The sequence below is a fragment of the Brugia malayi genome, assembly GCF_000002995.4.
Source record: "Brugia malayi strain FR3 genome assembly, contig: Bm_v4_ChrX_scaffold_001, whole genome shotgun sequence".
NCBI lineage: Eukaryota > Metazoa > Nematoda > Chromadorea > Rhabditida > Onchocercidae > Brugia > Brugia malayi.
Window position 1 is genome coordinate 11,633,509 of NW_025062479.1, and position 20,090 is coordinate 11,653,598.

Sequence of the window (20,090 nt, forward strand, 5' to 3'; positions counted from 1 at the left end):
TTACGATTTTTATCTTGTTTAATTTCATTTCCTATTATTATTCCCTTTTTATATATTGTAAACAAGTTTTGTTTTCATTTTTTTTTTTTTTTTGAATAAATTCAAACAAAAATAAGCTATTCACAAAGATCATAAAAGCATTCATCCCTATCACTAAAGCATCTCACATCCCACATTTTGTCATCCTGTATCACATTTCTCGTATCCTTTTGACTCGTTTCATTATTTATTATTCATCAAGCATAATTCCACTCCGCTTTATTGATATAACCAAATGATGATGATAAGAGAAAAAGCTTACCATTGAAAGTTATTTTAATGTTTACTTTATGCAAACAATGATTGGAATTTTTCGGGAAATTAAGTGGTTCAACGCAGTTAGTTAATGCATAAAATAATTTAATTATTTGTTATTTGTCGTATCTGCTTTGAAAAATTTTATCCACATTTCTCTTTATTTTTAATTAAAATAAACCTAAAAAAAAAAAAAAAAAAAAAAACGATAAAAAACTAATTATTAGGTAACTAATTCTTTTTATCTAACAATGAACAGTTTTTAAAGGAAAAAAAGGAAAGAATTTCATCTAAGATCATTTTTGACATATTATTTCAAAAATTGTTGTATAAAAACTGGAATATTGCACTTTTTCAAATTTTAATTTCATTTATTGCGAATTCAGTAACAGTTCGTCAATCTTGCTACTTTTTTTTCCTTTTATTTGGAAATTTTTAATTGCAATGCATCATTTTGCATTTAGCTGTGATGTAATCCTCACTCGACCATATTTCCATAATGCCTTTTGCACATAAAAACAATTCGCTGCATCGAAACAATTAATTGTTCGCTTGTTCCAACAATGCAATTCATCGCATATCTAAATTCATTTTCGACAACAAAATTTTTCAATTCAACAGAAATCCTTTTTAAAAAATAAGTTTCAAAAAGAAACAATCGAAGTCTTTAAGCATTCTTCGTCAAAGCTTCAATATTCTATTTTCTTTTTTTGGTTTGATTTTTTGTACAAAAATTTTATGGCAAAATAAAGAAAATTACTATTATTTGATATAATATTGAAAAAGTGTTGTTTTGGGAAAAAAAGAAGGAAAGAAAGAAAGAAAGAAATGTCACTAAAGAAACAATGCAACAAATTAATTGTATTATATTAAAAAAACAATTAAAGAGTTTGGTATAAATTATGATTTATACTCATGCTTTAATAATATGAAAAACAAGAGATAAACAATTATAATTATAATCATTATATCTCTGAAGGATGATTTCAGTTTTTGAATGACATACAACGATAATTCAAATTGTTCATTTGGTCATACAACTGTCATACATTGTATAAATTTCAACTTTTTTTTTCTGTTTCGCAAGTATCATTTTGAGTTTTTCTTTTTTCTTTCTCGCTTACTTACGAAAAAAATAAAATAAATTGACTACAAAAAAAGAAAAAATAATAAAAATATTTTTTTTGTTGCTCAATTTCATAAATGAAAAAGTTCATTCCAAATTACTGATTCAAGTTTTATAGATATAATATGTAAATGACACATTTCATTTTTAATGTTAACCTCATATTCCAACTTTATTTATATTCACCATATCTTTATCATTATCATTATTTGATATCTACATTAATAATCTCTTTATTATGATCTGATATTTTTATTGATCCTATATATTTTAACTTTACAATCCCGCATTACTTTAATTTTTGCACTAAATTATATACAACAAAATAAGCATAACATTAAAGAAATGCTTCTTCTCCATTTATTTCTAAAACAGAGAGTTTGCTTTCAGAATGAGATGAAATATATTATAGAAGGAGGAAGTTTAATTCTTCTTTTCTTTTTCTTTTTTTTAACTTTTTGTTTTAAATGAATAGTAGGATGAGGTTGCGGTAGAATTAAGCAGTGAAAGTAGCAGTAAGAAGTAAATGATAGTGTTAAGGCCTAGAAATGATAAATGCTTAGTGTGAAAGCCTTAAGTCATTGCTAGCCTTCAGCTAAGCGTGTATGTAGTACACGTGTATGCATGCATGTGTATGTATAGATATCTATGTGTCTTAAAGTATGCATATGTATGTATGTGTGTGTATGTCCCGTGTTCGTATTCGTGTCCCTGTGCAAATCACATCCTGCAAATCATTACAAATCACTCTTCAAATTTTGATTTCAAATCTCCTTCTTCTCTTTTGTTTTTCTTTTTCTTTCTGATATCTCTGTTTTAAACTATTTGATGTCCCAGCAGGTGATTTCACTCATCGTTTCTTTGATATTTATTAACATAAATAATTATTTATTATTCATTTTAAATTTTTTATTTACGATTAATTATATAAATTTTATCCATCCAATTGTCTTATACCTTGTTTTTGTTTTGCTTTATTCATTTATTTTAAAACCGATATTACTTCATTCATTTTTCTAATATTGATTAACATCGATGAAATATTTGCCTCTCTCCTCCAATCATTTATTTATTTCATTCAATGGAGAATCTAAAAAAAACGACAAAAAGAAAATGAAACAGAAAAAATTCGTTTTTTTCTATCCTAATTCTAAAAATCCGAAATAATACAAAGATATATATCCCGGAATGCATTCGCTGTTTGCAAATGATCATCATTCATCATCAGTCATCATCATCATTTCCATCATCATCATCTCTTAACTCATTAATTGCAACATCTCATTCTCAAACCATTAATTAATGATTGAAATTATTAAATATTTGGCTGAAAGCTTTGCAATTTGTAAATTCCTCTTTTAATTCCTTTTTGATTTTTTTTGAAAAAAAGAAGATAATTAGGTATTTCTTAGATAGAAATTGAATGAACTAGTAAAATAATTTCCTTTTGTTTTCTAAAAGATTGAAATTTGTTGTTTTTGTTTTTCATGTTCAGCTTCGTTTTTTTTTTTTTTTTCTTTAAAAAAAGCACCAAATTAAAAAAAAAGAAATGGTTAGGTGCGAAAAAATTTTTTTCCAATGGTTTCTCTTGCTTCATCAGTTCGTCTTCGTTTAACTTTCATCTTTTCTCCTCTTTCTTTCTTTTCTTTGTTGTTTTCATTTACTGTTTTTCTTTCCTCATTCTCGCTTTTTCTCCCTTTCTCCACCCCCTTTCCTAACTCTGTTTATAGTATTGAAAATGGATAAATGGATGAAAATTAAGTTGGCTAATTGATGATGCATAGAAAACTGAATGATAGAGCTTGATGTCAACATCACTCTCTTTCTTATACTGCGTTGTCACACTAGCAAACCTTTCTTTCAACTGCCTTTAACTTTTGTTACTTTTTATTTTTCAAAGGCCTTTAAATGAAATGCTAACATAAAAACAGTTTAACTTTTCTATTTTTACTTATTTCCTTCCTTTGCTTTTTAATTATTTAAGCCTACGTTTGTCTTTTTTTTCGCATCAAATATTTTTTATTTCATTTTCTTCATCTCTACTCTTACGTTTCTTTTTTTTTATCATTTTTTACCTTTTTTTTTTTTAATCACTTTGCTATATCTCAAGAGAAAAAAAAATTATTTTTCTGTTCTCTTTTCACATTTGTTTTTTAAATGTTTATTTATTATTTAGTTATGAACGCATAATCATTAATATATACATAAATCGTATTATTTAAATGAATTTTAAGCATTTAATAAATGATAGAATATGTGTAAAGATAGTGTAATTTTCTGAGTAAAACATATTATCATAATATATGGAATAAAAAAATTTAATAAAGTATATCATTTTTCATTTTCGATTAAATTATTATATAATTAACATATCTTCTTCATTTTGTTCCTTCTTTTTTTCTACCGTTCTTACATTTTGCAAATTTTCGAATGAATTTTGTGATATTTTATATACTCTTCATTTACAATCATCCTTTTTTTTTCGATTTGTCATTATAGTATTTCTGACAACAGACGATTGATTTTTCGTGTTAGTTGAGCCAAAAAAAAGAAAAAAATCAAACCTCGTCGTTTCCTTTCTTCCGACAGATTTCTTTGGTTTGTTCTTTTCTTTCGTTCTTTTTTTTTTATAAATGGTGCATTTTGTTTCGTTTTTCTTTTTTCTTCAAGAAATCAAAAGAAGAATTTTGAATCCTTCAATATGACATAAGTACTCTTCGATAGAATATCCGTTTGCTTTAGTTTTCCCTATTGGAATGTTTCATTTTGTAGATGTATGGATGGATTTTTTTTTTAATTTGATTATTTATTGCGTAGTATTATTCGAAACAATGTAATCAATCATAATTTTGAAAAAATCTCTGAACTTTAAAGTTTACATTCAATAATGTGACAGGAGTAATTAAATAACAGAACATGAATTTTGTAAAGTAAAGATTAATTGCTCCAGTCTTTTCTCCTTTTTATTATTTATTTACTTATTTTTTTTTTTTTAAGAAACTAACAAATTTAAATCGAACATTTGCTTATTCGTTGGAAGAAAAGATCAAAATTTTCTAAAAAAAAAAGAGGAGAGAAAAAAAAAAGGAGAAAATGTTAACTGAAAGAAAAAGAAATAAATTGTTGATCTTAAAAAAACGAACATTTTGTTCATTTCAAAAAAAGAAAAAACAAAAAACTGAAATTAGAAAAGATAAAAAAGCAAGCTAAAAACATAAATTACGGTTAGAAAGAAGGAAAACTATGTCAGTTAATCGATAGATGAAAATTTCCTTTTTCTTCTGTCATTCGGTTGTCAACTATTTATTCATATAGATTTCATATTTTCTCTCCCTCTCTCCACTCCCACAATCCCTCTATTCCTTATATGTATTATTTATAGTATATTGCCATGAATTTTTTTTTTCCTAAATTACGAATGATTAATTCAAGTGTTTTATTATATGCCTACAGTAAGTACAACTAGAAAAGTGCCTCGTAATTTTTGTCAGATAATTAATGATGACCAAATTTCAGCATTTTAATTTTCATTTAATTTTCAATTTCCTTTTAACGCATTATGCTTTAAAGCAATCATTTTTGATGGAAATAAAAAAGCGTTACTTCTTCATTAGAAATTTTAAAATTAAAGTCTTTTAAATTTATTAAAGAAATTTGTCTTTACGAAAAGAGAGAAAGACTGAAAAAAAGTGGTGACATAAATAGTTAATAACAATAATTGTCCTGAAAATGCGAAATTATTGGTGAAAAATGATGAAGCAGCGAATAAATTACAAAATTTTATGCTATTTCTCGTATCCCTAATTTATTTAAAAAAGCATTTTTTCACTTCCTATTTAAAATTCTTTATTATCGTTTTTATTTCTATTCATATTATTTAACAAAAACTTGTGTCACAAAAAAAAAAAAATTTTTTTTCTTTCCAATTAACTAAATCTAAATAAAAAGAGGAAGAAAAAACAAACAATTCATTTAATTGTTTTTTTCCTCTTTAAAATTTTCATTATCTCTTTTTATCCCTAAATTTATATTATTTGATAAACTTCACATTATTAAAATAAAAAAAAAAATTTAATGAACAATTAGAACTAAAAAAAAGACAGAAATTTATTAAATTTAATGAACAATTAGAGCTAAAAAAAAGACAGAAATTAATTCATAGTAATAAATTTCTTTTTTTTTTTTTTTTTTTCATTTCTGTTTTCATTTAATCATTTGGAAAACATGTTTTCATGCTGTCATATCGCTTATCTAAACATCCAACAATAATTGTTGCCATGACGCTGCTTTCCACATTTCATTCAATTTTAACAACTTCACCATTTGCACGCATACATTACATATGCTTCAACTTTTGGCAACGTTTTTCACGATCAAAGTTTGAATCTTGCTCTGTCTTTTCTCTCCTCTCTTCTTGCTTTCTCTCTCTCTCCCTCTCTCTATTTCTCTTTCTGTTTTTTTTCTTTCTTATTTCTTCTTTTTTTTTTAAAAAATTTTAAGCAATTGATATCATCATCACCGTCATCATGCAAGCGTTATAACTGAAAGAGAAAAATTTTTTAAGTTAAAAAAAAAAAAAAAAAAAAAAAGAAAAACGGAAAAAATAATACTTCAATTTACAAAATGCATATGTGCATTTATATATATATATGAGTAAAAAAATTCAAAAAAAAAGAAAAAAAGAGAAAAAAAATACATATTAGAATAATATTAAACTTAATATTTTTTCTTTTTCTTTTTTTTTAAAAAAGAAAATTATTAGGACTATTTTCTAAGCTAAAATCTTATGAGTAAAAAAAATTAATGATAATAATGGTGATTTAAAAATATAGAAAAAAATTTATTTTTTTTTCAAATTCAATCATTTATCAATTTTTTTAGCTGCTATTTTTTTCTCTCTTTTATTTAAAAATTGGAATAATTTTAGGAATGAAAATATATGTCGATTACTCCCACTTAATAAATGATATTTACTTTCATATTTTCTTGAAAATTAAACGCTAGATCATCTCTCTCTTCCTCTTCCTAAAAAAAAAAAAGAAAATTCCACCATAGTTTTTTTTTTCATTATTCGAAAAAGCGAAAAAGTTGAAATTACAAGGATATTTTCTCCTGCTAAAAATTACTCCCTGAAGCATTTAAGTCGTTACAAAATTGTTGACTTATTATGTTGTCACAGTTAGTAAATGACAAATTGCTAATATGACATGAAACGGATACAATTGTTAGTTTATTTGTTGCGTAGGCTTGCGCTTAAACTTCATGAAAAATTTTTCAAGCATCAATGCCTAAATCTAAATGAACACTCCTCCTTTTCCTAAAAAGAAAAAATTTCCTTTCAAAGTTTTTCTGCTTTTCCCTCTCCTCTTTCATTCTCCTTCATTTAATTTTTCTATCACTTGTCATTTCAGTTAATATTGTCGATTATAAGAATAAACAATTGTTAAATGTTGTCCTCTATCCTTCTTTTTGTTTGAAAAATTTAATGAATTGTTTTATAAAATTGTAACATGATCAATATTTTTCACTTCCCATTCCATACTTTATTGTTAATGAATAGATAATACTCATTTGTGAAATTTATCGAAAAATATTAGGCAAAAAAATTTGACAACATTAACAACATCAGCTTTTTTTTTCAAATAATTGTTTGGAAGAAATGATTTATCTAGTAACAAAATAAAAAACGTCCTTTCTGCTTATTTTTATAATCTTTGTTTTTATTCTTTAAAAAAATGATTTCTAAACTAATATCAAATTTGTATTTTTGTGCCTCCATTTTACATTATATGTATTGAAAATAATCTTGATAATAATTAATAATCTTTAAAATAATGATAGTGATAATTGATAATTGTGATTAAATCATTACAACATGGAACTGTGATTGATGCAATGCATGCTGATTAAGAATTATTCGATGAAATATTTAAATAGATCGCAATGATGTATCGTTATATCAGCAACTGATAAGAGTTTACAGTGATGGAGACAAATGGATAAGGACTCGTAAAACTGGCGAGAATACGGCTTCAGGATTATTTTCAGTGATGAGGCTAAAACGGCACAGCAGGAAAGCATCGAAAAGACGATCCGAATTAACATTTGATCTAAGTGGTTTGACCAAAGTACTCAAACGTACACGATTAACAAGAAATGAGTTCGTTTTTTTTTTTCAAACTGATTGTTGAAATTTAAAATAAAAGAATTGTTAAGTGTTGTTATACTCATAACTGTTATTATTATTATTATTTTTGTTAATTATTGGTATTATTATTACTATTGTTATTACAAGTAATATGTTACGCAGTTAGAAAAAAGGGAAATAAAAACAAAAGTTATTTAATATTATCGTCTTCAATTAAAATGTACAATTCATAAATTATCAAAGACGAAATTTGGTATAATACATTTTGCATGAATATAAAACTTACAAATCGATTTATTATAATATTAAATGAAAATGAATTTTAGGTCACAGAGTGGTCAAGATCTGCCACCATCTTGTCCTTCACCATCACAAGATGCTTCTCTTGCTGTGCCAGCCAAAGGTCATATTGTCCATATGGTGGGTGTATTTCAAAGTCCACCAAGTACATCCACCTCATCCTCCAATGAAAGTAATAATGGAGGAATAGCTACAACAACTAATAGTATACAACCTGAAACACCTCCAGGTTTGTGTATTTGGATTGAAAAATTTACAATCCTTTCAAAAGTTTTCATATCTTCAAGTAAGGCTTTCTTTAATCTTTTAAATTATGCTAATTTTATAAAAATTAATTTTTATATTTATTATTCATTAATGTTATAACTTTTTTAAAAATTATAGCAAGAATGGCAGAAAAAAGTAACATTTAGCTCATACTACATTGATGATATATGATACTTTTTGGTAGATAAAGGTAATTATAAATAATCGATTATACATGCATACATATATAATATATGAGTTATGTAATATATGTTTGAATATTGCTTTTGCTGAATGTCATTTCATTTTTCCTCAATAAATATTCCGAAATTTCCTCTTCTTCTTCCTGGATATAAAAGGAAAGTATATCAAAAGTATATATATATATATATATTAAGATAGCAGTTTCAAGTTTCATGCATGAGAAATTAGAGCTCATATAACAATCATTCGAACTTTCGTATTAATGGATTCTTTTTATATGGAGAGAGAAGCAGAAATTTTTGTAAAAAAAAGAAAAAAATCTATTTTTCGAAATGAGTCTCGTGATGATTTTTTTTTTTTTTTGAAAATGTTCAATATTCACATCTCAAAATATTAAACATTCCTTTACTTTGATCAATCAAATTGATTGATAGAACCACTATTTTGATCATCCATTACAATTGATTAGCTTTTCCTGGCAAAATAATTTGTCAAATATTTCAATCAAAATTTTTATTTTTTGAAAAACCAATTAAAATTTTCGAAATTTTTAGTTGAAAAATTTTCTGATGCCAAGTATTCCTCCGTTCTATCTGTTATATTAGTATATTAATGAATTCACACTAATTAATGCATGCATTTGTGTTCATCGTTCTTCTACATGCATTTTTTTTTTTTAATTACTTTCTTTTCACTGCTAGCTTGAAATTTCTGCAAATACAATCCTATCGAATTACCAGATTGTTACTACTGATGAAATGCACTGATCACTGGTAATGCATAAAATTATCAAAATTATAATTTTCAAAAAAAAAAAAAAAAAAGAAAAGAAAAGAATGATGCTAAATTTAACGAACTGTTGCTCGATTCATACTAAAATTTCATTTTTTTTTTTCTTTTAGTAGCAAGGTCAGTTTTCAGTTCATAACACAGAACCAACATATTCTTCATCCGCACATCTTGATGAGCCGAAAATTTATCGTCGATATACCAATTCATCAGCTGCAACGGAACAGGACGATTTTACACCGGAAGAATTGCAAGAATTTGCACAAGCATTTAAGGTCCTATTAGAAATAGTTTCAATTCTTAGCAAATTTGCAGCTAGACATTTAGAAAACTTTTCCTTTTTTCTTTTTTGAATTTATCCTGAAACAATCTTTTCAGTAGCTTCAAGTCTAAAAATTAAAAACTTTTTAAGAAATTAATTTCCCTTCTTTTTTCTATCATTTGATAAAATTATATTGCAATTTTTAACACTCCGCTTTCCCTACTCTGATAATTCCTTTTTATATCATTTCTTACAACTGAATTGTAATGCAACTTGATGATAACGCTTGCATGAAAGTGTCAATTGCTCTATATTCTTTTTTATCTAAAAATCGAATTTAATTCTAATTTAGTGCCAATTAACAGTAAATGCACCAACAGTGAATGTAATTAATTTACTGTTAAAATATTTAGATGTTCGATAAAGATGGTAATGGTACGATGAATATCAGAGAATTAGGTGTAGCAATGCGTACTCTCGGATTAAATCCAACTGAGGAAGAGTTACTCAACATGGTTAATGAATATGACGTGGATGGCAATGGCAAAATTGATTTTTTTGAATTTTGTAAAATGATGAAAGAAATGAGCAAAGAAACGGATCAAGAATTGATACGATTAGCATTTAAGTATGTATGCTTTTCATCAATCATTTGTATTATTCAATTTTTACGATAATGGTTGGTTCAGCTGAAGTTATAAGATAAAATGACTTAGTTATCACTCAACATCGAATTATATTTTGATTTTAAATTAAATACATTCTTAAATTTAAAGCTATCAAATAGTTCAAGAAAATAAAAATTTCAAACAATAATAATGTACAAATTATCATTTTCTCCATATAATAACATTTTCAAATTAAAATATAATAAAAAGTTTATAAATAAACAAAGCAAATCATTCTATTTCTAGCTAATTCAAACAAAATCATATCACCGAAAATAAAAAAAAAAATCTGATCATACCCATTACATGTATGCATTTAATTTGAACCTTTTGCATCTTTTTCTGCTTTAATTTTTTCTTTTTTTGTTTTTCTCACATTAAGGATGATAAATCATTTTAAGTTTAAGGATTTAAAAAAAAAAAACTCTTCAAAGCACTTACAGTATTTTCAGCCTAGTGAGGAAATGACAATGGTTACGCATTGATGAGAAAGTAGATGGACAGGTAAATATCTTAAAAAGCTCAAAGCAAACAAAGAATGGCTAGACTGCTTATTGAATTTAAGCGGAATAGTTTGGGTTATGATATTATATCCCAAAATAAACGGAATAAAATTGATTATCACGATTAGACTAACGGATAGATAATAGGAATTACGAAAATAATTTCAGAATGACATACATTCCGAAATGATGAAGTGATTCAAAATTCTCGAACTTTTTTTTTAATTTTTCAAATTAATCTAACAAAATTTATTATGTAAAATTTTTACAGAGTTTTTGATAAAGATGGTAATGGATATATCACGGCTCAAGAATTCAAACATTTCATGACAACGATGGGTGAAAAATTTAGCGAAGAAGAAGTGGATGAAATTATCCAAGAAGTTGATAAAGATGGCGATGAACAGGTCAGTGTTAAAATTTTAAATGATGAAATTTTATGAAATGAAATAGATTTGCTAAGCTATGATAAAATTTTAAGAAAACACAGATATGCAACATATAATATGACAATATCATAATTTATATGCTAATTAAAATTGTTTGAATAATTGACTTTTTTTCAAAAATACATATTATAAATGTTGAAATATGAACGATATAAAATGAGCAAAAATTTTGAGATCAACTACGAGGAATTTGTCCAAATGATTGCTCCAATCGTCCACGATGAAGCTAAAGATGATCCATTCGCCGAAACTTCATCTAAAAAATGAAATGAATCATGAGAAATCATGATTTCTTCCTCAATGATTGCTGAAAATTTCCTATCGGCATTTATTTCGTGTTATTATCATTCGTATCCAAAACACAAACATATCGCTCAATTTTAACAGCATTGTAAAATAAACGGCACCAAAAACAAACAAAAAAAAAATTCCTATTTATTTGTTACATCTAATTTATTTCATTCCTTTCTCAGGAATTTTATTACAGTATTTCTATCTGTTTATATTTGTTAATCTAATAATTTGAAAAATTCAGAATAATCATAAATTTTGCTGGGATAATGGTAAGAAGAAGATAGATTGATTTGATTTGATCATAACATTTGATGTAAGGAGGATAAGGTTACGTCAAGCTTCCAGATATTTCTTCTTATTTAATCAAACAAATTAAAAAAAAAAAAAAAAAAAAAACTGTCATAACTGAAAATGTTACATTTTATCTATGTGTATTTCCTGTTGTACCGTGATGACCGCAAACCTAACAATAATCCATGAAATTTCATTGGAATTTTGATTTAAAAATTATAACAAACTTTCGTCACTTATATTAAATCCTAAAAAATCACTTTTCAATATGCATTGGATTTTCCAAATTTTTAATCTCATGCTTGCGGCCATTTCTGATCGATCAACTGCTACATAGATCTCATATAATTTATGAACTCCACAACTCCCTTCACAACTTTGTATATTATACTGCCTCATCTACATGAATTATCATGTAAAACTAGTTTCATTTCTTCAGTCAGATTCCCAAAATCTCCAATAAATTTGGTAGGAGAAAATTTCCCATAGAAAGGGGATTGATATGCTTCATGTTTAAGATTCCCGGATTGTTTAAAAATCCGAAATATCGGGAAAGAAAACTTGACTATCGCCGTAAACCCCTATGGTTCGTTGTGCAGTCGTGAAAGTCGCAATGTTTCTAAATGATGTTACTGTATTCTATCATCATACCTAGGTATTTTTATTTTCTCATTCACCACTATTTCTTTGTATGAAAGTTTAGTGCATTACATGCACATCACATCATTTGCTTAGATTTTTTGTGAAGTAAAAATTAGTGTAATTCAATCTCAACAGTATTTCACAAAATCAGTTTTATTCAGCACCATGAGAAATTTATTATTGTATAAGACCGGGTAAATTTCGCAGACTTTTTCATTTAATTATTATATATGCAATCATTACAAATACAAATTTAAATTCAGAGTACATTTTAAAATTTGAAAAAAAAAAAAAGATTGTTCTTTGCAGTTAGAAAATAGCAGTGAATAGAGATTAACTACATTTTGCACAATCAAAGTCATTTATTTAATTAAATTGAATAATTCATTCATTCCACAATGAATAAACTCATACCTTTTCCAAAAGTTCGAAAATTTTTTAAAAAAAAAAGATATACACAGTGATTTACTACATTATAAAATGAGAAAAGTGATGGAAAAATAAAAAAAGTGACTTTAAACACAAGGAAAATAACCCAATGATAGAAAAATTTTCACCAAATTCTTGAACTTAACTTTGGACAACTGCAAGCTTATCCTCCTTGGGGATGCAATGAGAGAGATCTGCACATTTTTCACGCAATTTTGCAGCGCGCATCATAAGCTGCAAATAAACAACAGCTTCATCAGCAATTAAATCGGATTTAAAAACGGAAGTAAAATCGAAATCGAAAAAATCGAAAAGTAAAAATTAAGCGGAAAATACAACAAAAAAATTTACTCGACAACGTCCACGTTTCCTTTTCCATTCCTTTCTGCTCAAACCTGATACTTTACTTGGTATGCCTTTTCTTTTCAAATTGGCTTTCAGTTGAATCATTTGTTGTTTCTGCAACTCCAGATATCTTGCACGAAGTTTCTGGAATGTGTTCCTGGAAAAAGTAGTAACTAGTGGAGATAAACAGAAATTGTCACAAAAGCAAAGAAGTGCATAATATTAAATAAGCTTCAAATGAAACATTTTGATAAAGTAGAAGACAGCAAAAAAGGTTTGGGAGAAAATTTCCTTACAATGAACATGCTTGTATATTATGAAAATATTTCTTCGGACGTAGGTTGCGATTTTTTGACTTATCACTGCGTCGTTTTTGCCGATGTACACGTTTCCGTCTAGAATAAATGTGTTGCGACTACTTTCAATACAAGCTTTCAAAATTAAAACTACCGACTAAATAACTCCTACTCTGATAGTCTAGGAACAAATTTAAAAATAAAATGAACTTTTGAACTCGCACTTTTTTGCAGCAGCACCAACTTCGCTCAATAAAAACTCTTCAGGAACATCGGTTCCAACATCTTTGAACGTTTTTTCCGATGGTTCATCAGTAACTATAACTTTTAATTTTTTTATATCCTTCACAGTCGTGAATCGATGAGCAGCTTCCATTTTAATGTCTTTAATTTCATGATCATCTTCAGCTACATCACTTTTTATAGCTTTTTTTAGACCAGCATTTTTAAACCCATTTGCTTTAGCATCTTCTATTCCAATCTTTTCTGCAACATCAATATCCCTCATTCCTAGTACTGTGATGCGTTTGGATGCAGCTAGGGCCTCCCATCAAAGTAACTGTCAAATAAGTTCTATCGTAAACCGTTTTGTAGAGCATTTTGCACTAAAACATTCATTTTTTAACTTTACTACAGAATAACTTCCAAAAATTTTAGATAACATTATTCATGATTTAAGTAAAGAAAAAAATCCGAATAAAATATCCTATATCTGCTGTAGGCGTCGTTATAAATATTAAATTAGAATTATTACTTTCATCAATAATCGCTTTGGGTTTTTTAACTAATATATCATCCACTCCATAGCTTGATCGCCTTTTTCGTTTCTTCCGCCTACTGCAATTTCCATCTTCACCTCTTACAACAACGCTAGAATTATCCACACCCATTGCTGGTTTTTCAGCATGGGTTGCTCCGGTTTCTACTGTCTCTGAACTCAAAATTCATTTAAAGTATAAATTTATACAATCATATATATAAAGTGTATAATAAACTGAAATAAATCCCAATAACTACTTTAAACCATATTAAAGATCCGCAAGTTCGAAAGAAAGTGATTTGATTACTAAATAATATGTGAGATGAAAAAAGCAGCAATTTTTGCTCCCTCATAATTCCACTTCCCGTCCTTAAAATTAAAGGTACTTTAGAACCATACTAACTAAATCCTAACCGAGTGAACCAAAACTGCACAGTTCCTAAATCTCCAGAAATCTCACCTTCTCCATTTTTGACCTTTCGTGTCTGACTTTTAGCACTGTTATCGACCTTTTTTCTCGGTTTCTTTTTTGGCTGCTTCTTTCGCATCTTATTCTTCTTCCTAATCTTTGAAACGGAATTCCTTCCCATTGTTTTTTTCCTCTCTAACTTCAGCTTTTTGCGTCGTCTACTACCAGCTTTCTTCCGCAACAATTGATGAAACTATAATTTGCCACATAAGACCAGAAAAAAGGAAACTTGGCTTACTTCGAATAACTAAACTTGTAACAAAGAGATCTCCAGACAATATCTAATTTTTGAGGGCATTTACCAACAACTACAGTATTGCTACTACTACAGATACAAAACGAATTTCAAAATAAAACAAACAATACTTTCACAAAATCCACTGGAGATTGTTCATCCAAAAATTTGATGAAAGCACTTTGAAAAAATCCGTCGGTACATGCAGTAGATGCAGATACTTCAGCTGATGTGAATAAATTACTGGCCAAGGAACCTTTGTTCGGATTTATTTTTCTTTTCATTATTGGATGCACAAATACAACAGTCCCAAATGCTGATGCCCATTTTTCCAGTAAATCCACTTTACAGCCATGAGGCAAATTGTCCTGAAAAAAGCTCAGTTAAAATAGTTGAATCACTGATGTATTCCGAAGTAAGAATTATGTATAAAAACTTTACATGAAGAATGCTACACTGCTGAATGAAGCCTTACGTGAATCTAAACATGAAATCGACATCGAAATTAGATAGTTAGTGTTAAATTACAATTCTTCTAACCGGCAATTTCATCCAATTAAAAATCATCAGAATAAACAAACTTACAACATAAACAACGGTAGAACTGTGATCTAAACCATTGCTTTTGAGCACAAGTTGAAGAGTATCCGTTGAATCACCAGTAATTGAAAAAAATTTTGAGAAATTCCCAATACTAATAAGCGCTTTGCAACTTAGTTTTTGATATTCATCCGTATCTAACTTCAGTAATTTAATTATCGATGACAGCGGTGCACTTACTATACAGTCCATATCTGTTTCTAGAATATCCTGAATTGGCGAATCACTCGTACATAATGCTATTTCAATCTGTAAATCAGCTATATACAAACGCCAGACAAAATGTATTGCCTTTACTGTCTTATAAAATTTAATTTGCAATATAGAAATTAGAAATGACTAACCATGCTTTAACACCAGCTCTTTCCAGTGCTTGGATACCAAAAATACAAATCCGCAAGAAGATTAAACTATATAATATTTACATCATCATTCGGAGGAGGTTACGATCATAAGCTTAAAATCTCTGAAGAAGTTTCTATATTCCATTTCGGAAGAAGTGAAATAAATTTACCTTTTCTCTAATTGTCCGTCGAAGAGCTTTGGTTCGTGGTCGCTTACGCTTTCGTTTTCCATCACTACTATTCTTCGATGAAACATTTTCCGGATTAATTGCAGTTTTATTACTTGCATTTTCATCGTTCAATTTCTTGTCAACATCACACTCCATCTCGACTACCTCAATAATCAAACCAAAAATATTTCAGTAAAAACCATTTTCTTAAGGCAAAAATAAAACTAAAAAAAGGCTTTTTATTTATCTAAAAATCTATCAAAAGTCAAATAAGATTGCCATTACTATAGCAATTATCTGATTAAATGATACGGTTTAATGGTTAGCATCAACTAAAGCATCGTATATTACTAACTTTCATAAAACTTGTCCACACATTTAAATATTTCTTCCAGTAAATCTGCATCATTAAACCACTCCCACTTAAACAGACTAACCCGAAACATCAAACCTGAGCTAACTTTATAAAGACTGTAAATTTGAATTTAGACTGCAACGGAAATTTTCATTTTGTCTCAATATAATGTAAGCGTTGAGTGACATGATACAGGGAGAACGTTGTACGGAGTGAGATGAGTGAGGTTTTTGGTAGTCGGTTTAGTCTGGTGTTATGACTGGTTTGTGTTTCAGGACCGTTTCGAACTGATGATGAAATATGAGACGAAAACTGAGATCATCGACCTTTCTATTACAAAAAGCGCACTTGTCAGTTTGACGAAAGCCAAAAAACAGCCTTACATAAAGTCAGCATTCCTCATATTTTCATCTTGGACTCATTAATTTTTATGCCTGAGTTGACGCACTTGATATGTTATTTCAGATTTAAGCATTTACAAAAGTTTTTTTCAGGGAAAAAAACTTCGTCTATGAGAAAGACCAGAAAAAGTCCAGTGACAGGCATGAAGTGTTCATACCTCAAAACGCCTTGAGAAGGCATGATACCGGTGCGGCAGATATTAATCCGGTAATTTTTTTTGTCTCGAATGATGGTAAAGTGCTTTTGTGGTTATCAGCCATTAGTACTTTGCTAATATGCATTCTTTTCTTTGTTTCAGAAATAAGGAAGGTTGTTGGGTTCAGCCCCTTCTGAAGCTTTTTTGCACTTGTAAAGTTCTGAATTGTCCTTAATTGCATTGGAACTTATATGCGATTCTAACATATGCCTTTAAAGTCGTAATAGGTATGAACAACTTTCAGGAAAATGTGAAAACAGGTTTCCATAAAGCAAAGCTTGAAACCAAAAGGAAAAGATTTCTGGAAAGGACGAGGGAAATTGCACGGGCGGAGATTCTCAACAGTGAACATGAAGGGTAAAATGATATTTTATAAATCCCACATTTGAATTTGCATTTATGATCCTTCTTAATGACCAATGATTACAGTCAACTAATTACGCTTATCTTTTGTAGTTTTCTTGCTGGCGATAAAGGAGAACTTACTTATACGGTCAAGCAAGAAGATATATGCAATGCTGTAGATATTGCAAGTGCTAGCAAGGTTAATTTGTCATTCATTTCCGTTTTCACTTTTTTAAAAGAAGCAAAACATCATCTGTTAGTTATGATCTTAATACAACAGAAGTCATGCAAAGAGTTGCCTGTTTGCAGCACTTTGATGTGCGATTAGAGCGTTTTGGTCCATATCGTGCCAATTACATACATAATGGTCGTCATCTGTTAATTGGTGGTAAGCGTGGACATGTTGCTGCGTTCGACTGGTTAACAAAAACACTCCGTTGTGAAATCAATGTCATGGAAGGCGTCCGAGATGTCAGGTAAGCAGTTTTGGGGAGTAGTTAAGTATGGAGTTTTTGAAAAAAAAAATATATGTACGGAAGGAATAAAAAATGTACTATGTTTAGAATTCTTAAGCATATGCAGAGAGTTTTCTAGAATTCAGGAAACAGAAAGATTTTGGGAGGTGATATGATTTAATAGATAAGCTTTTAAATTTGTTTTCAGATGGTTACATGTTGAAACAATGTTTGCTGTTGCCCAAAAGAGATGGACACATATTTATGACAACACGGGTGTAGAGCTACACTGTTTAAAAAATTTGCATGATGTCAAACGTCTGGAATTTCTCCCGAGGCATTTCCTTCTTGTTGCTGGGGTAAGCTGAAATTCTTTGTCAATAATTTAGAAAATTTATTATTGAAATCAAATGATATACTATAATTGCGAAAGCCATGTCACCGTTATGTAAAATTAAGAATCAAAAATATGTTTAAAAAATTATTTTCTGAAGAAATTATTTCTAAAGAGAAGTGTTAAGTGATAACTCATAGATGCACAATAAAATTATGTCAATATTTACAGAGTAATACGTCATTTCTGCATTATTTGGATGTTTCGATGGGCAAAATGGTGCAATCTTTTCCAACCAAACAGGGACCTCTGGATGTAATGACTCAGAATCCAAACAACGCTATCATTCATACTGGGCATGGGAATGGTTTGTGTCATATATTGACTTTATAATTTTTTATAAGGAAAATTGAGTGGGGTCGGAACCATTATGGTTTCTGTATTCAGGAACAGTGCAGTTATGGTCTCCAAATGTTAAAGGACCGTTGATAAAAATGCTAGCTCACCCGTGTTCGGTACGAGGTATAGCTGTGGAAAATAATTATATGGCTACTACTGGTCTTGATCGAAAGCTTAGGTAGTTTTGTTTTTTTCGGCTATTAGTTTTTGGTAAGTTCGAGTTTGTGCGGGTTGAATTCATCAAAAATGTAATCTAATCTTTAAATGTTTTCGCTTATAGGATTTGGGATGTACGTAATTATAAACAATTATATGCTTATACGTTACCGTTTGGATTGGCCGAAGTATCTTTTAGTCAGCGTTATGCAGTTTCTTGCAGCGTTGGGAATCAAATTCAGGTAATTTTTCATTTTTATAAATTCAGAGATGTCTGACAATGAGAATTGATTGTGAAATAAGCTTATATTTCTCGGTATCATTGCTTTTAAAATCAAAATTTTTTGCAGATTTTTAATGATGTGCATTTGGGCACAACTACTGCACCATACATGTCACATCAGTGCACCGGAATAGTTTCTAGCTTGCAATTTTGTCCATATGAAGATGTTCTTGGAGTTGGACACCAACATGGATTCACTAGTTTGCTTGTGCCGGGTAACTCTGTTTTAAATAAACAATTAAAAAATTTTTTTCTAGAAACATTCTATCAAACATTCTATTTTTATTTCTAGAAACATTCTATCAAACATTCTATTTTTCAATTGTAGAATAAATGCACATTTGTTACTTGAAGGAAGCGGAGAACCGAACTTTAATGCACTGTTGACAAATCCTTATGAATCAAAAACTCAACGGCGTGAACGAGAAGTGAAGCAGCTTTTAGATAAGGTAGTTTATGGCTTCAATAATTTGAATCGTGAGAATACAAATAGTTTGAATTTAGTTAGTTATGATGTTCTGAAATACTTTATTTTAGATTCAGCCGGAACTGATTACTTTGGACACTACAGAAATCGTACAAGTGAATACGGATTTGCTTGAGAAAGAGAATGAACGATTAAAACTGTTACTCCATACAAAACCGCGTGAAGTGAAGTTTAAACCGAGGAATAAGAAGAAAGGAAGAGGCAGTGCTCTGAGGAAGGTATGGAAATTCGGGAACTGGTCAGCTAGTCATGTCTTGATATTTTTATACCTAGTAAGAGACATAAATTTTGAAGAATTTTTGGTCTTTTTATAGGAACAGATTAAGCAAAGTGTGCAGTCCGAACAAAGATTTATGATAAACGAAGCACGGAAGAAGTTAAAAGAGGAATTTTTAACGAAAGAAACAGTGAAGGTTGAAGATTCTCAAAAAACAGTGCTTGATAGATTTCGAAAAAAGGATGTTTAAATGTTGCATTTTATTTTTAGCTTTTTACATGTTTTTTTCAGAAATATATTCCAACTTGTGAATTTGCATTTCCTAAAAATTAAGCTCAAGCGAAGCTTGAAGTTAAGGTTTCACTTGAAATTTTTATTGTTTTTATTATATTTTTCCTGTCTTTTGGCTCGTATTGTTTGCTGTTATTTCTGCATTGAAATGAATGAAAAATCATATGGTAGTTTTACATTGAAGAAAGTCATTCAGTGTTTGTTGTTTTGGTATTGATTTTTAAATAAAATTTAGTGAATTTTCTTTTAGAAGTGATACAGTGACGTTTCATACGGTGTTTTGTTATTGATTCAGATGTTTTGTTT

At 28.6% G+C, this 20,090-nt stretch overlaps 3 protein-coding genes across 4 annotated transcripts; 2 read left to right on the forward strand and 1 right to left on the reverse strand.

The window, feature by feature from the left end:
• Window positions 1-7,470: 7,470 nt before the first annotated feature.
• On the forward strand, window positions 7,471-11,256 carry Bma-cal-4 (EF hand family protein; the record flags this gene model as incomplete). 2 transcript variants are annotated; one of them, XM_043074518.1, is made up of 6 exons in its annotated part: window positions 7,471-7,580; window positions 7,895-8,097; window positions 9,240-9,382; window positions 9,783-9,997; window positions 10,812-10,947; window positions 11,164-11,256. In XM_043074518.1, 6 exons carry the CDS (start codon window positions 7,471-7,473, stop codon window positions 11,254-11,256), a joined length of 900 nt encoding a protein of 299 aa, XP_042930452.1. The 2 variants fall into 2 exon arrangements, with proteins under 2 accessions (XP_042930452.1, XP_042930453.1); XM_043074519.1 differs by lacking the exons at window positions 7,471-7,580; window positions 7,895-8,097; window positions 9,240-9,382.
• A 1,530-nt stretch (window positions 11,257-12,786) lies between these two features.
• On the reverse strand, window positions 12,787-16,020 carry Bm7882 (Uncharacterized protein; the record flags this gene model as incomplete). Its single annotated transcript, XM_043074520.1, has 9 exons — window positions 12,787-12,879; window positions 12,997-13,147; window positions 13,287-13,385; window positions 13,511-13,604; window positions 14,041-14,217; window positions 14,507-14,708; window positions 14,882-15,118; window positions 15,336-15,599; window positions 15,865-16,020. 9 exons carry the CDS (start codon window positions 16,018-16,020, stop codon window positions 12,787-12,789), a joined length of 1,473 nt encoding a protein of 490 aa, XP_042930454.1.
• Window positions 16,021-16,509: 489 nt separating this feature from the next.
• Bma-wdr-46 (WD-repeat protein BING4, putative) lies at window positions 16,510-19,743 on the forward strand (the record flags this gene model as incomplete). The annotated part of the gene is made up of 13 exons (XM_043074521.1): window positions 16,510-16,607; window positions 16,714-16,828; window positions 17,062-17,174; window positions 17,274-17,361; window positions 17,472-17,638; window positions 17,826-17,976; window positions 18,183-18,318; window positions 18,399-18,528; window positions 18,631-18,748; window positions 18,857-19,004; window positions 19,144-19,238; window positions 19,327-19,494; window positions 19,591-19,743. 13 exons carry the CDS (start codon window positions 16,510-16,512, stop codon window positions 19,741-19,743), a joined length of 1,680 nt encoding a protein of 559 aa, XP_042930455.1.
• Between the last annotated feature and the right edge of the window lie 347 nt (window positions 19,744-20,090).